Source organism: Xenia sp. Carnegie-2017, unplaced genomic scaffold, assembly GCF_021976095.1.
Source record: "Xenia sp. Carnegie-2017 unplaced genomic scaffold, XeniaSp_v1 HiC_scaffold_23, whole genome shotgun sequence".
NCBI classification, from domain to species: domain Eukaryota; kingdom Metazoa; phylum Cnidaria; class Anthozoa; order Malacalcyonacea; family Xeniidae; genus Xenia; species Xenia sp. Carnegie-2017.
In genome coordinates this window covers 21,142,057-21,164,383 of record NW_025813486.1, presented here as the reverse complement: position 1 = coordinate 21,164,383, position 22,327 = coordinate 21,142,057, and the positions used below count along the sequence as shown (strand labels likewise).

The window sequence follows — 22,327 nt, the reverse complement described above, 5'->3', positions numbered from 1 at the left end:
GTGAGATTAAAGTAGGTGATATGGTGCTAGTAAAGAAAGATACGACCACTAATAAACAACAAACACCCAATGATGGTAAGCCATGTGAAGTCGTGGAAAGAAAAGGTTCAATGGTAACAGCTAAGAAAGATAGAATGTGTATACTCGTAATTCTTCATTTTTCAAGAAGATAGAAAATGGGAAAAGTCTAGGAGAACCCATTGAGGAAAGTATAAAGGAAAAAGAACGGCGGTATCCTTTGCGTACAAGAAAAGCCCCTATTCGATATGGACAAGTTGAAAGTTAATTTAGAGATAAAAGTTATTTAGCTATAAAAGAAACAATTAATATTTTCATATATGAACTTATAGATACAAAATACAAAAAAATATATTTAATTAGTTTGGGGAGAGATGTAGTATAGTTATTATTCAGATTATTAGTATTTCGTACGTCATACTACGTATATTATAAATAAGTAAAGATCTGTATATAAGTAACATGATAAAGCAATAAAAGAGAGAAATCTCACAATATTACAAATACCACACACAAATTTTACATTTTTAACCGCAGAAATTCATTCACTTTTCATTGATAAAGCATACAATTGTTGTTTTGTAAACATTTTCGCTCATGTAACAAGGTATGTTGATGTTTTATAAAATATTTTATGAAATATATCAGTTTTACAATTGAAGAATCGTAGTGTGTTTTTTGAATGCCAACCGAGTTCGCTCTGGAATATGTCGCGTGAGAGAGCCTGGCATGGTTCTTGACATTATTTTATAACGTCATACTCAATGATTTAGAACCCAATCCCCAAGATGTGAACGTGACATCCTGAGACAAGAACGCCATCTTGAATGGTGGCAAAAACCAAAACTCTCAATCAAAAATAAGCTGAAATTTTAAAAAAAATTTTAAAAATCAAACCTATACTATCAATTCTGCAACTGCATTTCAATGCAAAAAAAGCATATTTTACTCGTAAATATCGTCAATTTTGCCACCTTTCAAGATGGCGGCTTGCCAAACTCGTAACTAAAAATTTTGGCGGTGTCAGGTATCTAGTAGACTGGGTTCTAGGTCGTGGCATCGTGCTTACTTCATTCGGGTGATTCTTTTTGGTGTATGCAACATTTAGTGGCGTATACAAGGTGCGATTGAAAAATTTTAAATCGACCAAACAATCATTAACACGATAAAAAAGATTTAGTTATAATTCAAAATTAATGGTCACACTGCCCCATGTACGACGATATTAATCAACCATCTAATCGTCGTAGCCTCCCAGTGAGAGAGCAAAATTTAAAAATATCTCATCCAGTGTGGTTTGTTTTATAGAATAATTACCAATAACAGAACGGCTGTGCGCATCTTCTAAGATCGCAAACAGGGAAGACCAAGAGCTTTTTGAGTCGCCTATGTGGTAATTCAACAAGCCATTGTGCTCGTTTCGAAGTACACTACCTGGGAACGTCTCTGCCACGAATTCTTTTACCAAGGTCGAGTCATTACTGGGCGTGTCACTTGGAGGGTTTACCAACAAAGTGAATCCTTGAACGAATTTGTTCTTCAGGTGTTGCGGGCTACCGAGAAAGCGCAATCTGCCATTTTCCATGATTGCCAACCGAGTACACAACGCCTCGCATTCTTCAATCCTATGTGACGTAATCATCAGGCATCGACCTAAGGGGAGAGAGGAGGGAACAAAATGATTACCAATCACAAGGCATTGACCTAAGGGGAGAGAGGAGGGAAAAAAATGATTACCAATCACAAGGCATCGACCTAAGGGGAGAGGGGAGGGGACAAAATGGTTACCAATCATCAGGCATCGACCAAAGGGGAGAGATTATTATTTTTAATAATAACCAAAATGGCGCTCATATTAGGCGGGTATGAACTGTATGTAATTGCATTCTTCAACACATCTCTCCCCCCCCGGAAGGAAACCCGCTTCATCACCAGTTTCATACCTTCGGCTCTGACTCTACATAAAGTGTTCCACAACAGTCGTCTTGCAACAGGATCCATTCCAGTTGTTGGTTCATCGAGAAAAATTATGAGTGGATCGCCAATCAAAGCTATTGCTGTACTTAGTTTGCGTTTGTTTCCACCACTGTAAAAAGAAAAGGTAATCTTTGTATTCGTGATCTAAGGAGCCTGGGATTGCTATAAAAAGATGGCGGATTTTTGACGCGCCAATGGCATAACTTCCACGTAAAATCACTCCTGATGAAGACACTAAACTGGAGAATGTAAGGATTAAAGTTTCAACATCAGATCAGTTTTGATAAAGACACTAGACTGGAGTACATAACGACTACAGTTTCAACATCAGATCAATCCTGATGAAGACATTAGACAGGATTATATAAGAACTAAAGTTTCGAAATCAGATCACTCCTGATGAAGATATTAGACTGGAGTATATAAGAACTGAAGTTTCAACATCAGATCACTTCTGATGAAGATACTGGACTGGAGTATATAAGAACTAAAGTTTCAACAAAAGATCACTCCTGATGAAGATACTAGACTGGAGTATGTAAGGATTAAAGTTTACGATCAGATCACTTCTGATGAAGACACTAGATTGGAGTAAATAAGAGCTAAAGTTTCGACATCAGATCACTCCTGATGAAGATACTAGACTGGAGTATATAAGAACTAAAGTTTCAACAAAAGATCACTCCTGATGAAGATATTAGACTGGAGTATATAAGAACTAAAGTTTCAACAAAAGATCACTCCTGATGAAGATACTAGACTGGAGTATATAAGAACTTAAGTTTCAACAAAAGATCACTCCTGATGAAGATACTAGACTGGAGTATATAAGAACTTAAGTTTCAACAAAAGATCACTCATGATAAAGACACTAGACTGGATTACATAAGAACTAAAGTTTCAACATCAGATCACTTCAGATGAAGATACTAGACTGGAGTATATAAGAACTGAAGTTTCAACATCAGATTACTCCAGATGAAGACACTAGACTAGAGTATATAAGAAATAAAGTTTCTACATCAGATCACTCCAGATAAAGACACTAGACTGTAGTATATAAGAACTAAAGTTTCAACATCAGATCACTCCAGATAAAGACACAAGACTGGAGTATATAAGGACTAAAGTTTCAACATCAGATCACTCCAGATAAAGACACAAGACTGGAGTATATAAGGACTTAAGTTGCACAACAGATCCTTCTTCATGAAGAAACTACACAGGAGTATATAAATACTCAGGTTTCAACGTCAAATAAACCAAAATGAATATATAAATAGCAAAACCTAGGGTGAGCATTTATAGTACAGCATTCTATTTGAAAGTAGACGACGTTTTCTTCTATTATACCTGTATGTTTTAGTTAACATATCAGCGTGTTCCGTTAGCAACACTGATCTCATTAAATCTTCGATCAATGGATTGATCTCATGACTGGGGACTCCACGAAGTGCAGCATGCATTTGCAACATCTCCCGTCCCGTCAATAAATCGATCAAAGCATCAAATTGTGGACAATAGCCTGTTCGTTGACGAACCTTGGTAAACAACATAATTTACATTTAAAATTATAATTTTCATTCACAAAACAACATGTATAACGCGTGCTCTGATTGGTCGATGCTCGTGTTTGCATCAAGCCACCCAAACACGGAAATTTTAACAATGAAACATACTAACTCATGAAAATAACGTGTACAAAGCAATTTTCCCGATTGAAGTATTTGTTGTTGACACAATGATGCAAACGTAGGAAGGTTTCGGGGTCATAAATATATATGCATATATCAATACTCTTCCCCCCAACTATCGATGGTTGACCACAGTCGGTACTAAATATACAGCACCAAGTTGCGCAGCCAAATGGTATTATTGTTTGTTTTCTATGCATTAGCTACAGAATAACGAACGTAAAGAAGGTTCTTTCCTTCTACACAGTTAAAACTAGCCGACGTTTCCCTTTGCCTGTTTCAGGAGTAATTGATCCGCAACTAAGGCGTAACGGCAATTGAAATAAATTTCATGCTTGAATTTTGCAACGAACAGTAGCCGCGATTCGTATGTATTATTGTCTTCTTGCGTTTACAGGTTTTGGAGATCAATTACTGCTGAATCATGCAAAGTCTGAAGGTCGGCTGATTTCAAAGACGAGCAGTTTTTTCGAAACATCCTGTTGAGCCACTACACTGTGGTAATAATACGGGTGGCACAAAAAATGTCAATGAAGTTATCTTCGATATATTCGTCATACTGTGCTGAGGCTGTGTTTCGCTACATAATGTGGTTTCGTTGGACGGTGCGCATTGTGGAAGAAGAACCAAAATGGCGGACAATACAACGGACCATTGAAACGTTTATATTTTACAAGTTTGCTATGCAGAGGAATTGAAATATATCTGACCAATTACCTACAAAGTGGCCGACAACAAGCAACGACTGAAAAGGGAGTTCATTTATAAACAAGTAAGAAATTATTTGTTATGTAAGTAAGAGTTAGTTGCTCGATCTTTGAACGTCAAATGTAATTCGCTTGGCTTTTATTTATGGCTGGTTACAACTTGTTTTGCGTCGTAATATCATTGAACAATTATATACCAAGCTCCATTTCGTAAATGAGCAACACTAAACATTGCAACAGAAATATTACAGGCATTGCAACGTCAACACTAAATATTGCAACAGAAATTTACCACTAGAAAATAACATTGGCCCGTTAAAAAATATTTGCTTGTTCCTGGCATGCATTTAAGTCATGACCGCGCCAAGTTGGGGGATTTCAACGAAGATTTTCTTTATTTACAATGTAGATGTCATGCAAAATGGCAAAAATTGTGTTGTTGTTCACTCACAGGGGAGTAGTGACATACCACAGTATGTTTTCTTTGTATGCACCATTTAAATGGTATACAGAGTATTGAAAAATCTGCAAACCTGTAATTTGCATAACAGCCTCCTCAATGGCTGCATGCATACCATTGCGTGTTCAACTTTTTCCGCAATGACGTAGTAATGACTAGTTCGAGACTAGTACGATGGCTAAACTAACAAAACTAACTGCGAATATTAATTAATTTACATCCTAAATTCCAAGCATGAAATTCCTCTAAATGGCGTTTATGTCTCGTTAAGGATGAATTACTGCTTTAAAATCTTGATGTCAGATCAGCCTAGTAGCCAGGTGCTTTGAATTATTTGATGATTAACAAATTGAATGTCACGTGGCGTGTGTGGGCGTCGCACATTAGCGTGCTGTTACAATTTTCCCATTTTTTATTCACGCATGTCGTCCCGCGCTGCACTTTTTCGCACAAATGATTCAGGGAATCAAAGCACCTCGGTACGAGGCTAGCAAGTTTACAGTTCGCGGACAGTTAATTGAAATAAATATATAACGGAATGTAAAGTACCCATCCAGTTGTAAATTTGGTTCAATGGTCTTTACATGATTCTTCAATTTAAGTTAAAGCGGGAAAAGTCGAACAGATGATATAGAGTAGTGTAGCCAACTCGACTTTTTACTTCCGCTTTCCTAATATTTTTGTATTTACTGACAGTGAGAAAAATAGATTTCTAAAGACATGAATAATTGTAATTTTTAAAAATTTACATAGCGGAAGTAAGTCTGCAGGCTGGCTACTTTACTGATCATATACAACAATAAAAACATACCCGACTTAAATTAGTCTGAATATCCCACGAGTCAAGGACGGCGGTGCCCGAAGTTGGAATCACATCGCCTGTTAACATTTTAAACGTTGTAGTTTTTCCCGCGCCATTGACTCCCAGGAGACCGAAGCATTCACCTAAAGGTATTCCCAAGCTGATGTGATCCACTGCAGCAAATCTTCGACGACCTTATTTGGGAAAAAATAAAGTGTTAATAAAGAAGAAGCTTTGTTCTTTTATATATTTTCATTGAATAGAAGTTTCAAAACGACAGTGAACTTTCTAAAAAAGTCTTCATTAAAATCTCGTTTCATTCTCCAGACAATGAGAGTATTGTATATTTTCAAGACAATCTTGTTTCATTCTCCAGATTATGAGAGTACAACCGTTGGAGAGAGTTTTGTACAGACAACATGTCATAACGAAGAGAACTCTGCCCATCTGAACAAACACATCAGTAATATACATTTATTACTTAACTGATGAGAATTACGTAAATATACATTATAATTTAAGTTCTCATTCTGCAACGGGACAATACTGGTTGTAAAATTGGCCATTACAGGTTCCTCGTGTCTTGAGAATGAAAAAAAGATGTCATAGATATAACATAAACTCTCTAAGAAAGTCTACTGTATTTTAAAAGTTTTATTTCAACAAAACCATTATTTAAACAGCAAAATTTTTGTTTCATAGACACTTGTATGTGAAGACTTTTCTGGTGGTAAAAAATTGATGCACAATGAGCTCATGAAAACCATCTTTTTTAACTTTCCAGAATATTGTGTTAAAAAACAAAAAAATTTTTTGACATGATTTCGACTGATAAAAGAAGGATATTTTTCAACACATCTACAAACACAGCAAGGCGAAAGTCTCTACCTGGAACTTTAAATATTTTCGTAAGATCTTTCACTACAAGCACGTCTTCGTCCACTTCGTCGTTGAGTATTCGTCGTTTTTCCGCTATCACGTCGGAATCTTCCGTTTCATCGTTTGGATGCATGCTGTCAAACGGATCGACGTACACCGATGTAATGGAGCTTCGCAACGACCGAATAGCATTGAAGTCGATCAACAGAATAATAAGCATGAAGAAGATTCCTTCAAGTGGTAACACCAAGAGAAATCGACCAATTCCAGGATTTTCAAAGGCCAAATAATTCGTCTGAATCCTCGCTTTCAGAGGCATGCACATCACCGGCGCATACTTTTCCATGCACATATTGTAAAGTCTGATACGGTTATAATTCTCAAAAATATTGGAGAACGACTGTCCGAGGCAAAAGTTGGGGAGTACCAAAAAAGTCCAGTTAAGGACATCAACAGTGTGATGGTAGCCAAGACTCTGAATGATGAACACAACAAGCAAGGCGACAGGACCAGTTACAAAATTCAACAACATCAATAAGATGAAAGCTTTCGAGGCCGTTTTGAAGAGAAACGAGAAGAGATACACAAACGGGATGATGGCTGAACCATAAAGCATCAAAACGAGGAAAACTATTCCAAGACGATAGGCTTCTGCAATGAATTAAAATCAGTTGTTGAGAAATGGGAAAATTCACCAGAACCGAACGTTGCTAACTTCAACAGAATTGTTGGAATATTTAAGGGTTGACCGAGAGCTTAATGTGACGTTTGACATGCAATTCTGTGCTTCCACGAACTTTCAAGTGAAAAATGTGTTTAAAAAGACAAATATAAGTGCTGTGAGCTAACTCCACTGCCAAACATACTTCTGTAAAAGATCGTATTCTAAGTATTAAAGTATGTTGCTATCACAGGCTCACAGCCGCAAACCAGATTCAACGTCAACCTTGAATAACGTGATTTTGTCATCAAAAACTATTGGAATTGTTTAAAGTTGGTTGATTGGCCGAGAGATTAGGGGTTTGGGTCCAGTTCATTCTCCTTACAAACAAGTATTTCGACAACTACGAGGAATCCTCGAGCATTTTGTAAATAACTTTATTGAATCACAACGTTCGGATTGGCTGAAAGATCAGGCAAATGACGTTCTATTGCAAGATAATTGACAACTTGGAATCAAATTCGGCGTTTCAAATCATTCCAATTTTTTCGGGTTTTGGTCGCCAAAGGTAAGAGAATCGTTTTGGCGACCATGACGACAATGAGAAATCGAACCTGCAATTTTCAGTCCTGCTATGTAGATTTCAGAACATTATTTACTGTTCTTACAAAGAGTACATAAAAATCTACATAACATGACCAAATGCCAGCTATGTAATAGCTTGGGAAATTAGACATACCTGTGTACGCAGGCACGATAAAACATGCAAACAAAATAACAATGCCGATACAGGGAAGTGTGAACTTCATCATGTCCCACAACCACGAAGCAGTCCAGTAGCTAATGGGATCAACGCCACTAACGAACTGCACATGTTTTGCACCGTTCGTTCGCTCTTGGACGACAAACACGACAAAACTTGAAGCAAGAAACGCCATGCCAATTAGCAGATTGAAAGCTATATTAAGACCAACAGAGATGCTGGAAAGAAAAAGAAAGTTAATGAATTAGACCTTGTTGCCTTAGCAACTATTGATCATTGCAGATGACTTCAGAGAAAGCGGAGCAGGGAGACTGGGGGCTGTTGCCCCCCCCCCGAATCCCTTCTTTCACAGTTTCACGTAACGTTGGCTGTCGATAAGCCCGCCCCTAATAAAAAATATGCTTAGCGATCCCTGCCTTTAAAGTGAACACAGTCGTGTCAGGAATAAATCAGTCTCTCATAAATACATATATATATATATATATATATATATATCTCCGTAAGTACATGCGATGCTTACAGAGCGTAATATTGAGAGTCAATTTTAAAATGGTGATAGCCGAGGGTTTCACATATACATTTTGTATAGACATTATTCTGAGGAAATTAAAACACTTGTCGGGTGCGTAGTTTGATTTTTTTTCTCATCAATATATATATATATATATATATACCGTACATCCTCTGTCCCAAGTATGAGCCACCATTTTAATATGGTGATAGCCGGGAGGGCACATGTATACATTTTGTATATTACCTACTGCGCCCGTAGTTTGAGCACTGTCGGATGTGTAGAGAGTCTCATATGGAGACGTTCACCGTGTTCGCGATATGCAAAGCTCACCTTTATAGGTTTGAGCACTGTGGTGACTCTAAAATACAATCCATACAATGTGCAACCGTACGTCCTGTGTCCCAAGTGCAGGAGTTACCATTTTAATATGGTGATAGCCGGGAGGGCACATTGTATATACACTTTGTATATATAAATATTCACTGTGCATCCTGTGTCCCAAGTTAAGGAGTCACCATTGCACTATGGTGATAGCCGGGAGGGCACATTGTTATACAAGCTGTATATATTATAACAATAGTGCAATGGTGACTCCTGCACATGGGACACAGGATGTACGGTTAATATATATCAATTCATAATACATACATATAAATTTCAATAGAAATTTGAGAGACTAAAAAACAATACCTGATAACATAAAAACACGGGTGCCGATTGGTTGAATGCTAAAACAATCGTTGTTTTTTAACTCAGATTGCGTGGTTTTCGCAGGAAATTTAACAGTGAATAATGTTTTATTAAAACGCTATTCATTAAGAATATACAAAACATATTTATTTGTCCCTATATAGTTATAGGAACGCTTGTTGTGAAACTTTGGGAAAAGCTCGAAAGCAAAAAATAACATACTCATCTAAATCATTTGACTTTTGTTTGTAGTTCTCGGCAAAGGATGATTTGTGACTGTGATTAATTTGCTTTTATTCCCGGAACTGTTTTTCAAAATGGCGTTGTCCACTGCACTCAGTGCCGCCGCTATCGCATGATAAGCTTGATCGTTGAACCAAGCCTTGGCTATTGCTAAATAAGAACACACATAAATTACCTTAAATTAGCCAAGATTCTTGCTGATCTACCTCATATTTCTGTTTTCTATTGATCTATAGCTCGTTTCTTCATTTACAGATGCTTCCTTCATCTACAGATCCTTCCTTCATCTACGGATCCTTCATCTACAGATCCTTCCTTTATCTACAGATCCTTCCTTGATCTACAGATCCTTCTTTGATATACAGATCCTTCCTTCATCTACAGATCCTTCCTTCATCTACAGATCCTTCCTTCATCTACAGATCCTTCATCTACAGATCCTTCCTTTATCTACAGATCCTTCCTTGATCTACAGATCCTTCTTTTGATCTACAGATCCTTCCTTCATCTACAGATCCTTCCTTCATCTACAGATCCTTCCTTCATCTACAGATCCTTCATCTACAGATAATTCCTTTATCTACAGATCCTTCCTTTATCTACAGATCCTTCCTTGATCTACAGATCCTTCTTTGATCTACAGATCCTTCCTTCATCTACAGATCCTTCCTTCATCTACAGATCCTTCCTTTATCTACAGATCCTTCCTTTATCTACAGATCCTTCCTTGATCTACAGATCCTTCCTTGATTAATAACTCCTTCTTAATCTAAACATTCTTCGTCGATCTACAGATCCTTCCTTTATCTACAGATCCTTCCTTTATCTACAGATCCTTCCTTGATCTACAGATCCTTCCTTCATCTACAGATCCTTCCTTGATCTACAGATCCTTCCTTCATCTACAGATCCTTCCTTCATCTACATATCCTTCCTTCATCTACAGATCCTTCCTTGATCACAGATGCTTCCTTACTCTACAAATCCTTCCTTGATTAAAAAACCCTTCTTAATCAAAAGATTCTTCGTCCATTTACAGATAGATCCTTCCTTGATCTACAGATCCTTCTTTCATCTACAGATCCTTCCTTTATCTACAGATCCTTCTTTGATCAACAGATCCTTCCTTGATCACAGATCCTTCCTTCATCTACAGATCCTTCCTTGATCTTCCTATACTTCTATGATCTACAGCTCCTTCCTTGATGTACTAATCCTTCTTTGATTAAAAAGTCCTTCTTGATCTACAGATTCTTCGTCAATCTACAAATAAATCTTTCCTTCATCTACAGATCCTTTTTGATGAGAAATTCTTCCTCGATCTACATAAACTTCCTTGATACTTTCTTTATCTACAGACCTTTCCTCGATCGACAAGTCTTATTACCTGCTTTCAACTGACAAGTCACACTAATCTCATTACAACAATTTGAACTCCTTAAAAAAGACTAAATTGACAGATATTGATTAGAACTATTCCCCTATCATAGTTACACACCTTCAGAGAGGATGAAAACAATGTAGCTACACTAGCAAGCAATACCTTTCTTTTTTCTTCAATAAATGTCGCTGCAACCAGATAACGTCTGAAGTATCCAATGTTTCTGCCTTTGGCTTTTTCTAGCAAATATTTGGTCATGTTCCATCACGGAAAGCACTACCTTTGTCGATATCAACAAACTTAGTGTACGAGCTTGCGGAGGTGTGTGTACATTTAGCCAGATCATTTATCTCCTGAAAAGATTTATTTACGCTTACATCAAATTTTAATGTCTAATCGGGATTTTAAATCAGCATGTTTTCTTGCAAGAAGTTTAGTTTACTGCCCAGAAAACGAAAACGGTTTCTTTTCTTGTAACAAAGATATGAAACAAACGCACGTCGCTGATATGAACAAAGCACGTCGCAGAAACATGCCTGTTTCTCTGGGCCGTGCGTGGAAAGATGGGGAATAGTTTAATTGCTGGCTTCAAATTTTGGCGGGAAGTAACCGTCCAGTTATATTTAAGTTCAATATATCTACCTGTTCGGGTTTCCAACAATTGAGTAAGGTGCAATGTTATCATGAAACATAGCTGTCGTCAAAATTCTGGGAGGAGAGTCCTCGGGCTTAGTAATCGTGTCAGCAACAATCAGAGCGAGCATTGTGTAAATAAGAGGCACGAGAAGCTGACAAATTATGGCTATCTTATCTCGACGCGATTGGCGAAAGCGTTTCTTGAACATAGCACACCACCTTTGCAGAAACAAGGTTATTCCGCAGTTTAACTGTGGCTTTGTTGTGTTTGTTAATGGCATCATGCTGTTGTTGCGTCCATATAATGTGTCTTCATCATTCACTGTACTTTATTATCCATTGATGATTGCCGACTTGAAACGCCATGAAAAAAAAAACTATTCAGTGTTGGTAAAATGAAACCAAAATCAGCATTTTCTGAAATGAGTCAATACTAAACAATCAACAATTACCACTTTTACCACAGCTTACTCTTGAGTCTATCATCTAAAACCTCGTCGCAATATTAAAATTTCATTGATATCCCCATCAAACAATTTTTACCACTTGATACTCTCTCAATCAATCTAAAACCTCGTCGCAAACCTTTACTTTCATTGATATCCCAATCAATCAACAATTACCACTTTTACCACAGCTTACTCTCGAGTCTATCATCTAAAACCTCGTCGCAATCCTTTACTTTCATTGATATCCCAATCAATCAACAATTACCACTTTTACCACAGCTTACTCACGAGTCTATCATTTAAAACCAAGTCGTAATCCTATACTTTCATTGATATCCCAATCAATCAACAATTACCACTTTTACCACATCTTACTCTCGAGTCTATCATCTAATGTCCCGGCGCAATCCCTTACTTTTATTTATACCAGGAAATCAGCACTTACCACCTTTGCCATAACTTACCTTTTAGTCTATGACGTAGTGCCCATCATAATCCTTTACTTTCATTTATCCCAGGAAATCAACACTTACCACCTTTACCACAGCTTACCTTTTAGTCTATCATTTAACGTGTTGTCACATTCCGTTGCCACTTTCATAAAAACTTCTTCCGTGGTTGTCATTGAAGCGCCATAACTAGCAATTCCCAGCTCCCTTCGCCGAGTCTCCAGTTCTGAGAACAACGTGGAAAAATTCCGCGAAGATTCCCGAGGCAAGATGTAGGACAGTTCAGCGCCTAACGTAGGTAAAAAAAGTATTGCAAAGGACTACTGGCTAAACACTACATCGAAAAACACTTACAACAAAAGAAATGTATACTATTTAAACTTCATACTGATAAAATATGATAAAGTTGGTAAAAATACAACGCCTTCTCAACAAATGACAGCTTAGTTCGAGCTGAGGGGTTTAATTCTTTTGGAAAGAAATTTATGTATACATGTATTGTATAGCTCGAGAGTCTTTGAAATCAATTGTTAAACTTAATTACTAGTCTGATGATGTCTTGTGTATAGACAAAACGTAACTACCAATAAAATATTATTTCTTTTCAAAAAATGACTTTAATTCGAATTTTATGTTGGGCAATTCTTTTTTGAATACGAAGACGTTCATATGAATTTGTCAAATAATAAATTTTCCTTTGTTTCACTTGCTAAAATAATTCAACGCTCGTCACTCTATCGTATCCGGCAGCTAGCTGCTGCCTCATATCTGCAGGCTCAACCTATAAAGTCTCTTAGAGAAGTACATCAAAACTTACCAGCACGACTTTCCAATTGGCCATTCGGGACATACTCTTTAACAAGTTCATCAACTTTGTGTTCTTTACATTCTGGTTCTTTGACCATCACTATATGATAACCCACGCCATAATGGTTTTTCAAAAACAATGAACTACCACAACAACGGATTTTGCCCTCAGCCATTATCGCAATGCGGTCTCCTAAAAAGTCGGCCTCGTCCATGAAATGTGTCGTCAGCAAGATCGTTCGTCCGTCACGATACTTCTCAAGCAGTTTCCAAGTAAACATGCGGGCAGATGGATCCATACCGGAAGTAGGTTCGTCAAGCATTAACACCTTGAGGGAGTGAGTTGGTGAATATTTTAACTTGGTAATTAAAAGCATATCTTCTAAGAAGACTTTAAAACAGATTTATGCCTAAGCAGAACAGATCTTGAGTTTTACAGACTTAAGTCTAGAGTTCTCATCAGGAAATATTTGATGTGTAAAACCTTTAGTCCTTATATACTCCAGTCTAGTGTCCTCATAAGGAATGATCTGATGTAAAAACTTTAGTTCTTATATACTCCAGTCTAGTGTCTTCATCAGGAGTGATCTGATGTTGAAACTTAAGTTCTTATATACTCCAGTCTAATGTCTTCAATTGAAGTGATTTGATGTTGAAACTTTAGTCCAAAATACCTAAGTCTATATCACGAGTGATGTTCAGATAATGATTTTAGTAATAAAACAACTGCACGTGATGTGCACGTGATAATATCTACCTTTGTCTTTCCAATCAGCGCTACTCCTAAAGATAGCTTGCGTTTCATCCCGCCAGACAAATATCTAGTTTGAGCATTAGCTTTATCCGCTAGTTTGATGGACTCCATCATTTTTTCCACTTCCCTATCGATTTCATCACTAGACAGACCCTTCAGTTTTCCAAAGAACCACAAATGCTCCTTAACAGTCAGTCGATCGTACAAAACGTCATGTTGTGGACATAAACCTTTTTGAAAATAGTAAAAATCAAATAGACGATAAACCATTTCAATGGAAGACAGTTGGGTCGTGAAAGTAAAAAAGACCATGTCTCTAGACAGAGTTGCTTTAACTTAGTGATAATGGACCGACCGATTTAGAAATATCCCAATAGTGTATGGGATTGAACAGTTTAATCAAATGCAAATTAATATCGATTCTTTTAAATATGATATTAACACGATGTTCTTAAAATACATTCCTAAGTGTAGTTTTACGTTTTACATACTAGTGGAACTGTAAGTAGCTAGTTGAACTATACTCTTTATTTATAGAAGTTAAATGTAGTTCTTTTCTCAGTCATTTCACATTGTAAATTGTATGAATTTCCACAACTGGCGGCGTAGCCAGCTCCCAAGTTTGCTTGTATTATGTAGATATTTGAGCTTAGAGGCTGGCTAAACCATTGCACCTAACAGTCATAACTCTTTTTAAATGTTTCAAAAACATCTTATTACTTTCTTCACTGACCTAAACTTGACCGTACGTCATCCATGCTTGTTCTAATGTCGTAACCATTGACAACAGCAGTTCCCTGACTAGGAGAATAAATACCGGTAAGGACAGACATCAAACTACTTTTACCAGCTCCGTTATTACCAAAAAGAACCGTAATTTGTCCCTCGTATATCTTTAGTGTAACATCGTCCACAGCGACTTTTTTACCTGCATAACACACGAAAGTTTATCGTAACTTGAAGCCGTAGTTAAACTCGGTAATGTCTGGTAAGATTTGTGACGTCATCTTCCGGTTGCTCCGTCATAAATAGCTCCTGTTTGATCTTGTAAGATTTGTAACGTGAGGTTTCTACCTGTTTCACTGTAGCATATCTTATCGTCCTATTTGCTTCTGTACTGTGTAGTAAGAGTTGTGATGTCATCTTCCGGTTGCTCCGTCATAAATCATGACGTCCTAAATGGCACCCGTTTGGTCTTGTAAGATTTGTAAGGTCGAGGTTTCTACCTGTTTCACTGTAGCAAATCTTATCGTCATAATTGGCTTCTGTACTGTGTAGTAGAAGATTTGTGACGTCATCTAACTGTTGCTCAGTGAGCCCCAGTCATACATGTTGACGTCATAAGTTGCTTCTAAAGTGCAACAACCGAAGGTAGTGTAGAAAGTTGAAACATTGCCCAGAAAACTCAGTTTAACTGTACTAGGGATTTGTTTTGCTAAAAGGGGGTTAAAACGTTTCGTGGGGTGAACAGTTATATTCAAGGGGTAAAATGTGATGCCTAAGAGGCTTGCACTCCCTACACCCACAGTAAATCCGTCCAGGTCATCTACCTGTTACTCCGTCATAGATCTTCACTAAATTTTTGATGTCAATCCCCACATCCAGACTTTGAGGAGCCCTTTCGAACTTCTTCGATGTTTCGAAATTTTCCGCATTTCTTAATGGCAAGGTTTCTTCATCGTTTGATACCTGCGGCAGAAAGATATTTTACACATATCACTCCAAATATAACGCACCAAAACCTATAATACTTTTTAAGCTGCATTCAGCAAGCAGTCACTAAACTTACGCATCGAAAAAAAATTTGACTTGACTTGAACTTCGTCTGTTGATAAATTAATCATCAGAAACTTCTTAAAATTATTAAACTGCGCATGCTCAGATGCTTTGCTAGTCGTGGAAGACATCTCACACTCCAGCAGCCTAAAATGACCGTTCTAACAACGCAAGCAAAACAACACATACGATTTCTAATATTATGACAATCTTCACAATGAGGTCAATAAGAATTTATTACAATTAACCCTTTGCTGGTAGGCGGCGAAAAAATTCATGCAACGAACGGTTAAGGCGAATAGTTTAAGCCCGGGAAGATTGTTAAAGCGATACAACGACACTAACACCAACAGCCCTTCTCAGGACCACACTAACCTACACAATCAACATCAAGCAAAATTTCAAGCTACCTTTTCAAAGCTTCCACACCAGTAGCTTTTGGTGAATGGGAAGTAAAAAGGTTTTGAAGTACCATACTGTCCTGGGAACACATTTTCAATATACCATGTAAGCATACCATATATGGGACAACTAATAATCATCATGATGAACACAGTCCCGAGGAAGAACTTGTCGTCCACATCAACACCATCAAAAAGGTTATCCCATTGAACGCCGCTACCGGATCCTAGAATGTACAAAACGTTTTGGCGGGATCATTGGTGTCAATCCTGTGTTGATTGGGGGGGAAACCAGATTCATATGTTCTGCTATGCCAAGCTAATTTCTTTTTAAAACAAGTTCATTTTCAAAAGAAATCAGACGGGCATGAAAGAACATATGAATATGGTCACCGCAACTATCGCAGGATTGACCTTCATGGCGAGATTAGTATATTTTCGTTATTTAGAGAAAAGGAAACGTAAAATTAGAAACAAATTGGAAGTTTTCAATGTCGGCCTAAAACTACATGAACGCTGCACAGTGGTGTCAAGCTCAATAACTAGGGAGGGGGTAATATTCATATAGGCATTTTTGTGAATTATGTTCCTTTCTCAACCATATCTCTTTTATTTTGAAGTTTTGAAGTTTGAAGCTTTGAAATTCGTTAAATGTTAAGCCAGGTTAACACGAGTAAATTGCACGAGCTTCGAGGCTTTTCTTTCTATTGCTCTAGAAGTTTATAAAGACGAAGACATCATGAGATTTTCTTTAAATCTTCTTTTTATTCTTCTTTGTTTTTCTCTTAGCTTATTCTTAAATATTTTCTTTATGCTTGCGCTTATGTCCTCTGATGCAGGCTTATATCACATGCTTCGTTAATTATCTTTGTTTTATCTTTTGTCTACGCTTGTGCTTATCCTTATTTCACTGTGTGAACCAGGCTTTAAGTTCCCAGGAGAAGAAAAGCTTTCGCGATAGTACCAAAGATATGTAAAACATGCATGTAGCAGACAAGTTAGAATCTTTATGCATCAGTAACATAGTCATGAAATCATCACAATAAGTCAATCCTACAGGCATTCTTTGTACACTTGTATTCAGAAATCATCTCATTGTTCGTAAACTGTTGTTAACACTGTGGTTACTAGGATACTTATAAATTCTTTATGAATTAATGAAAAGTTGAAAACGCTTTGGTATTTACAGAAGCATCGGTTCAGAATCCTTATTGAATGAACCTCGGGCTTAATGAACTTATATGAGCATGAAGAACATCCCTTTTCAGATGAAAGTAATTTAAAACGAAAGCGGTTCAACACCCACAGTCCATCAACGTTTTAACTTACCTTCAAACTTGCCGATGACAATCGCTCCAAGAGAAATGCCAAGATTTGGTATGAGGCATGCAATTGCTTTAAGAGTGAACGACATTTTTTCGTAGGATTCCCATATGAAGCCGACTGGGAAGGGAAAGACCCAAATCATACACACCACCTGCAGCAGCGGTGCTTGGAGAAAAAACTTACGAAGAAACAAAACATAATACCAGAGGTAATATAAAGCAAAAGATAGATGAAAAATATTGGGGTGCTGTTTTGTCGATAACACTCCATTACTGTTAAATTTTATCGTGAAAAGAAGCGTCATTATAACAACTGCAACAAGACAAATAAGAAAACTTTGAATAAACCATACCCAATGAAGCCAATTATTGACGCCGATGATTTTAAAGTTTCCTAAAAAACATGAAATGCCTAACTTAATTAGTTTATTAGAACACATGAATTAAAGATATAGCTTTTATTGAATTAAATAAAGCTGTAGTAGCAAGTCTTCTCAAAAAACTGAACTACAAATTAATTAAAGATGTCGAAGAGGGCTCATTGACAACATTTGGAGTGAACAATCTTAATATGAATTTAAGATCCAAAGAAGTTATTTCTCTGACTCTGATGCAGGCTTTGAAATAAAAGATCTCAGCAAATAAGACAAATTACAACTTACCTTTAGCCCTTGTTCCTTCTCATATACAATATTACGCACAATCACATGTGCAGTAAAAAGAAAAGCAATTGCTATGACGACTGGGATTACAAATTGAATATTTGAACTGAAGGAGCCTTAAAATAGTTTGGGATGGAAATTTTTCCATAACCGATATTTGGTCTTGATTAGCAAACTGTCCAATAATAGCTCCATCTACTGCATGTTGGGTAAATAAGAAAGCGGTACTATAGTAGTGTGGACTGCCTCCATGGGAATCATCTTTACTTCTTGGTTCAGAATTTTGAAACCTCGGGAAAACATACTTTGTCAACCAGCCATGGCCATTCTTACCAAGGCCAGAGTCTTCTTTGGGTTGATGAATCGAGCAGCTTGTAGTTGATGAAATTAGCCTGTTTTGATGGGAGACGTAAAGTATATACCTCCAATGCATTTGGTAGAGTTGCCTTCAGAGGAGCTCATTATTTCATTAACCATGTCATCCTCATTTGGAAATATTTGCAAGGTGATAATTTGATCCGGAAGCATGTTCATTAAGATAAAATGTACAAACCATTTACTTTATAAAATGGGTTGTTCAAAAGCTCATGTGACAGTTGAGAAGCATTATTTGCAGCCAAGCCTATAGAGAATGATCTTGTTAGCACAGGTGGTGGAGAGGTTACATTGAATTCATTCCAAACCAAGGCTGGGCAATCTTTGGCAGTGAACAATCGCAGGCCAGGAGTATGAATGACAGGAGATTGGTAACCCTATTTGAAAAATCGTTTCTCGGATGTTTTCTTTGAAGCTTGAAATTCTTCCATATCAGTAGACCAAATTGTTTCAATTTTGACATTCTCCCAGCAAGTTTTTAAATGGTACTTTTAAAATAGTCTTAAATTTTCGAAAGATCACGAATGCAAAACCATCAACTCGTAGGATCTAAAAAGCAGTTAAAGTACCACTTACTTAATAAAAAACTCCAATCTTTTTGTGACACTTTGCTAACACTCATGAGTCAGGAGTCAGAAAAATGCTATTTTTAAATCACGAATTAACGTAGCTTCCTTTACATCTGATCCGATTGCATCATAATTAAGACTTTTCATATACTTATAAGGTTTTTTGATTTGACTGCAAGAAACTCTGTAAGACCTCCTTCCGGTTGACGGATGCTAGTTTTACAAAATTGTATCACAAACAGCTAGCAACTTTCAGTGTCAATGAATCGATACAAATGTAAATAATTCTTCTATTTACTCACAATGCCCCAAAACGCTCACCATATTGCGTTTGTTTGTTGTTAAGAACTAAAAACGAACAAAGTTGCGAATTTGGCTTTCCAACGTGTTCGATGTTATGTATGGTCGTATGTCATATATAGACTTATAGGATTGCCATTGTAACATTTTCACATTAGCATCCCGTCATGTGTCTAAGTATGCCATCGTGACGTAATCATGTTGATCATGTGCCTTGAAAGTGATTGGTTACTTGCATTGATGATTGTTTATATTGGTGAAAAAAAAACTCGATTTGATTGGTTGGCAGATTTCGGAAATGCTTGATGATGAAGTCATTTTCTGAGAAGGTGATGAGGTCATAATGGTCATTACACATCATAATCAGCTGTCATAAGACTGTCACATGTTTGTTATTATTATATTATCATTATGACTGTCAAATGTCAGTGTTATCACCACAGCGCATGCTCGCCACTAAAATAAACGAGGAGTGTGTTGTTGTTCAATTATGTGTTCAATCATCAAAATTTCACAATTTAAAATTCAAATAACTTTACAGATATAAATAAAGAACACTTGAAAATCAGGTCTTGAACGAAGGAAGCAATAAAACCAACAAAAGCCATTTATTTCAACTTTGATGCTACGTTAGTCAACAAACTCCATAATATTTTCCTTTTTAATGCGGACCTTTGATACGGCGTTGGAAAACAATAAAAACAAACCAACTCTATCATATATTTTAATTAACTGTTAAACGTCAAAGCAATCTAGAAGCATTCTGTACAATCGAAGGTCCAGATTCGTCGTATTCTTGTTTCGAGATCCACATCTGTTGGAAGGTGGAAGAGAGGCCAAGATGGAGCCACCAATCCAGACAGAGTATTTTTTTTCTGGTGGAGCAATAACCTTGATTTTCATGGTGGAGGGCAAGGCAGTTATTTCCTTCTGCATTTTGTCAGCAATACCAGGATACATGGTGGACCCACCAGAGGATTTGTGTTAGCGTAGATTCCATGGATATCAACATCGCACTTCATAATGCATTTGTAGCATGTTTGTGATACCTGCAGACTCCATACCAAGAAAAAGAAGGTTGAAGAGGTTTTAGTCGTAAATATCGTCAATTTTCCCTGTTCAAGATGGCGGCTTGCCTCACTGTTCGTTCATTTCCTGCGGATAAAGGAAATGTACGTATTGTTAGCTAGGATTAGGATTTGGATTTAGGATTGCATATAGAGGAATATATTCATAGCTGCTGATACAGGCCAGATATGGTTGGCGCTAGGCTTGATTTGATTAGGGATTGGGTGTATACAGGTTGTATTAATAGCTGTAGATATATAGGTATGGTTGGAGTAAGTGTTAGCTTAGAGTTAGGGTTAAGGTTAGATATAAGGTATAGTAATTTAGTACACTTTACCTTACTCATGAAATTTTTTAGACCTTTCTTCAAGATGTGACTTCCTCTAGCGCATACTTTAATTCTTTTTGCTACTCGGCATTCGTGCATCATTCAATTTGTTTAGTGTCATAAGACCTTGCAATTCATTTTGTATTTTTATTGTAAATTAAAATGAAACGAATATGTTTATGCTTAGATTATGTACTTATTTATCGAAATTACGTTTTAAATTGACAATTTTTAACGCTAACTTGCAAGATTTTGCTTTCATTTTATTTTCAGATCGATGTTGAGATTGAATTTTAGATTTACATTATCAATGGCATTTTATCCCACGCATGATGAGTACAAATATTGTCATTTTTTTCGGTAAAATGGCTAGATTTGCAAACATGTTTGGGCTGAATTTATAATTTACAATAACAGTGGAAATCTATGTCATCTTTTCTTCCTCATCTCATCCCTCTATGCCTATTTTCCTTTCTTCCCTACCTCCTTCTATGCTCATCTTTTCTTCCCCCATCTCATCCTTCCATGCTTATCTTCTTCCCATCTCATCCATCCGAGTGCCTTTGACGCCTGAGCTTTGATCTAATCTCGAGCGCATGCCTTGATCTGATCCGATCGAGCGACGCGCTTTGATCGAGCTGACGCTCCTGATCTGACGCGCCTTGATCTGACGCGCCTGATCGACGCGTTTGATCTGATTTTGAAATGATCGCGATCGATCTGACTTTGGCGTGCCTGATCTTTGCCCTAATGAAGTACGGATTTGCGCCTTTGATCTGGTGCCGACGTGCGCCTGATCTGATCTCGAGCGTTTTGATCGCCTGAGTCGATGCCGGACGGATCTCGAGCGATGTGCTTTGATCTGATAAAGCGACGCTTTTGACGGATGGAGGAAATGATGCGCTTTGATCGATCTCGAGAAAGAAATTCGCCTGATGCTCGAGCGATGCGCTTTGATCGATCTTTAAAGCGATCGTTCTTGACGATCTGGATCGATGAAGCGAGAAGTGCTTTGATCGATGAGCCGATGCGCTTTGACTCATCTTTGAGCGATGCGCTGATTTGCGCCGGATTTCCGATCTTTCGAAAATGACGCGCCTCTTTGATCGATCGACGATTATTTCTTGATTTTGAATGACGCCCGATCTGATTGTTTCGAGTTTGTTCTGACTTCCCGAGGTCGACGCCCCTGATCTTTATCCATCGAGGTTTATCTCTATCTCATCCTTTGACGATGCCTCGATCTCACCTCGATGTTTATCCTGATTCACTCCTAAGATTCCTCGACTGATCCTTCCTTTCAAATTTCTCCAGACGGATTTTTTACAGAAAGCGACCTTTAAGCTAATCTTTACGATGCCCGGTTTAAGATCAATTAATTAACTTCCTGGATAGTTTGATATTCAGATGATCGTCGAGTTATTCTGGAGAAGCAACGGTAATTATATCCTAATGTCTGTGTCATAAGACTGGAAATTGATGATATAAAACATTCACTTCCATTCGTATTGTTGTGACGCTTGTTTGTGCTCAAATTTAATAATCTTTCTGTGCACATATTTTTTATAAAATCAAGACGAGTACACAACCCACTGTATGTAAATTGTTTGTATAATATTTAATAATCAGCGGCGTGGGT

The 22,327-nt window shown here is 37.3% G+C and overlaps 1 protein-coding gene across 1 annotated transcript; it reads right to left on the bottom strand.

The window, feature by feature from the left end:
• Positions 1-358: 358 nt before the first annotated feature.
• LOC124449345 (phospholipid-transporting ATPase ABCA3-like) lies at positions 359-17,548 on the bottom strand. The gene is made up of 14 exons (XM_047000274.1): positions 17,391-17,548; positions 16,071-16,288; positions 15,435-15,573; positions 14,618-14,812; positions 13,888-14,114; positions 13,141-13,459; positions 12,416-12,612; positions 9,388-9,455; positions 7,938-8,179; positions 6,547-7,188; positions 5,668-5,852; positions 3,349-3,536; positions 1,962-2,104; positions 359-1,671 (listed from the first exon to the last, which is right to left on the bottom strand). The coding sequence occupies exons 1-14, from the start codon at positions 17,527-17,529 to the stop codon at positions 1,256-1,258; spliced, it is 3,318 nt and encodes a 1,105-aa protein (XP_046856230.1). The 5' UTR covers positions 17,530-17,548; the 3' UTR covers positions 359-1,255.
• Positions 17,549-22,327: the final 4,779 nt, after the last annotated feature.

Bases quoted from the DNA above. Each gene is read 5' to 3' on its own strand.
- LOC124449345 (XM_047000274.1), bottom strand. From the start codon at position 17,529: ATGATTTGGGTCTTTCCCTTCCCAGTCGGCTTCATATGGGAATCCTAC. The intron at 13,460-13,887 runs GTAGATATTATC...CACTCCCTCAAG, and splicing joins CGCTGATTGGAAAGACAAAG to GTGTTAATGCTTGACGAACC. The intron at 9,456-12,415 runs TAAAGGTGGTAA...CGGGAATAAAAG, and splicing joins GACTAAAAGGTAAGCTGTGG to CAAATTAATCACAGTCACAA.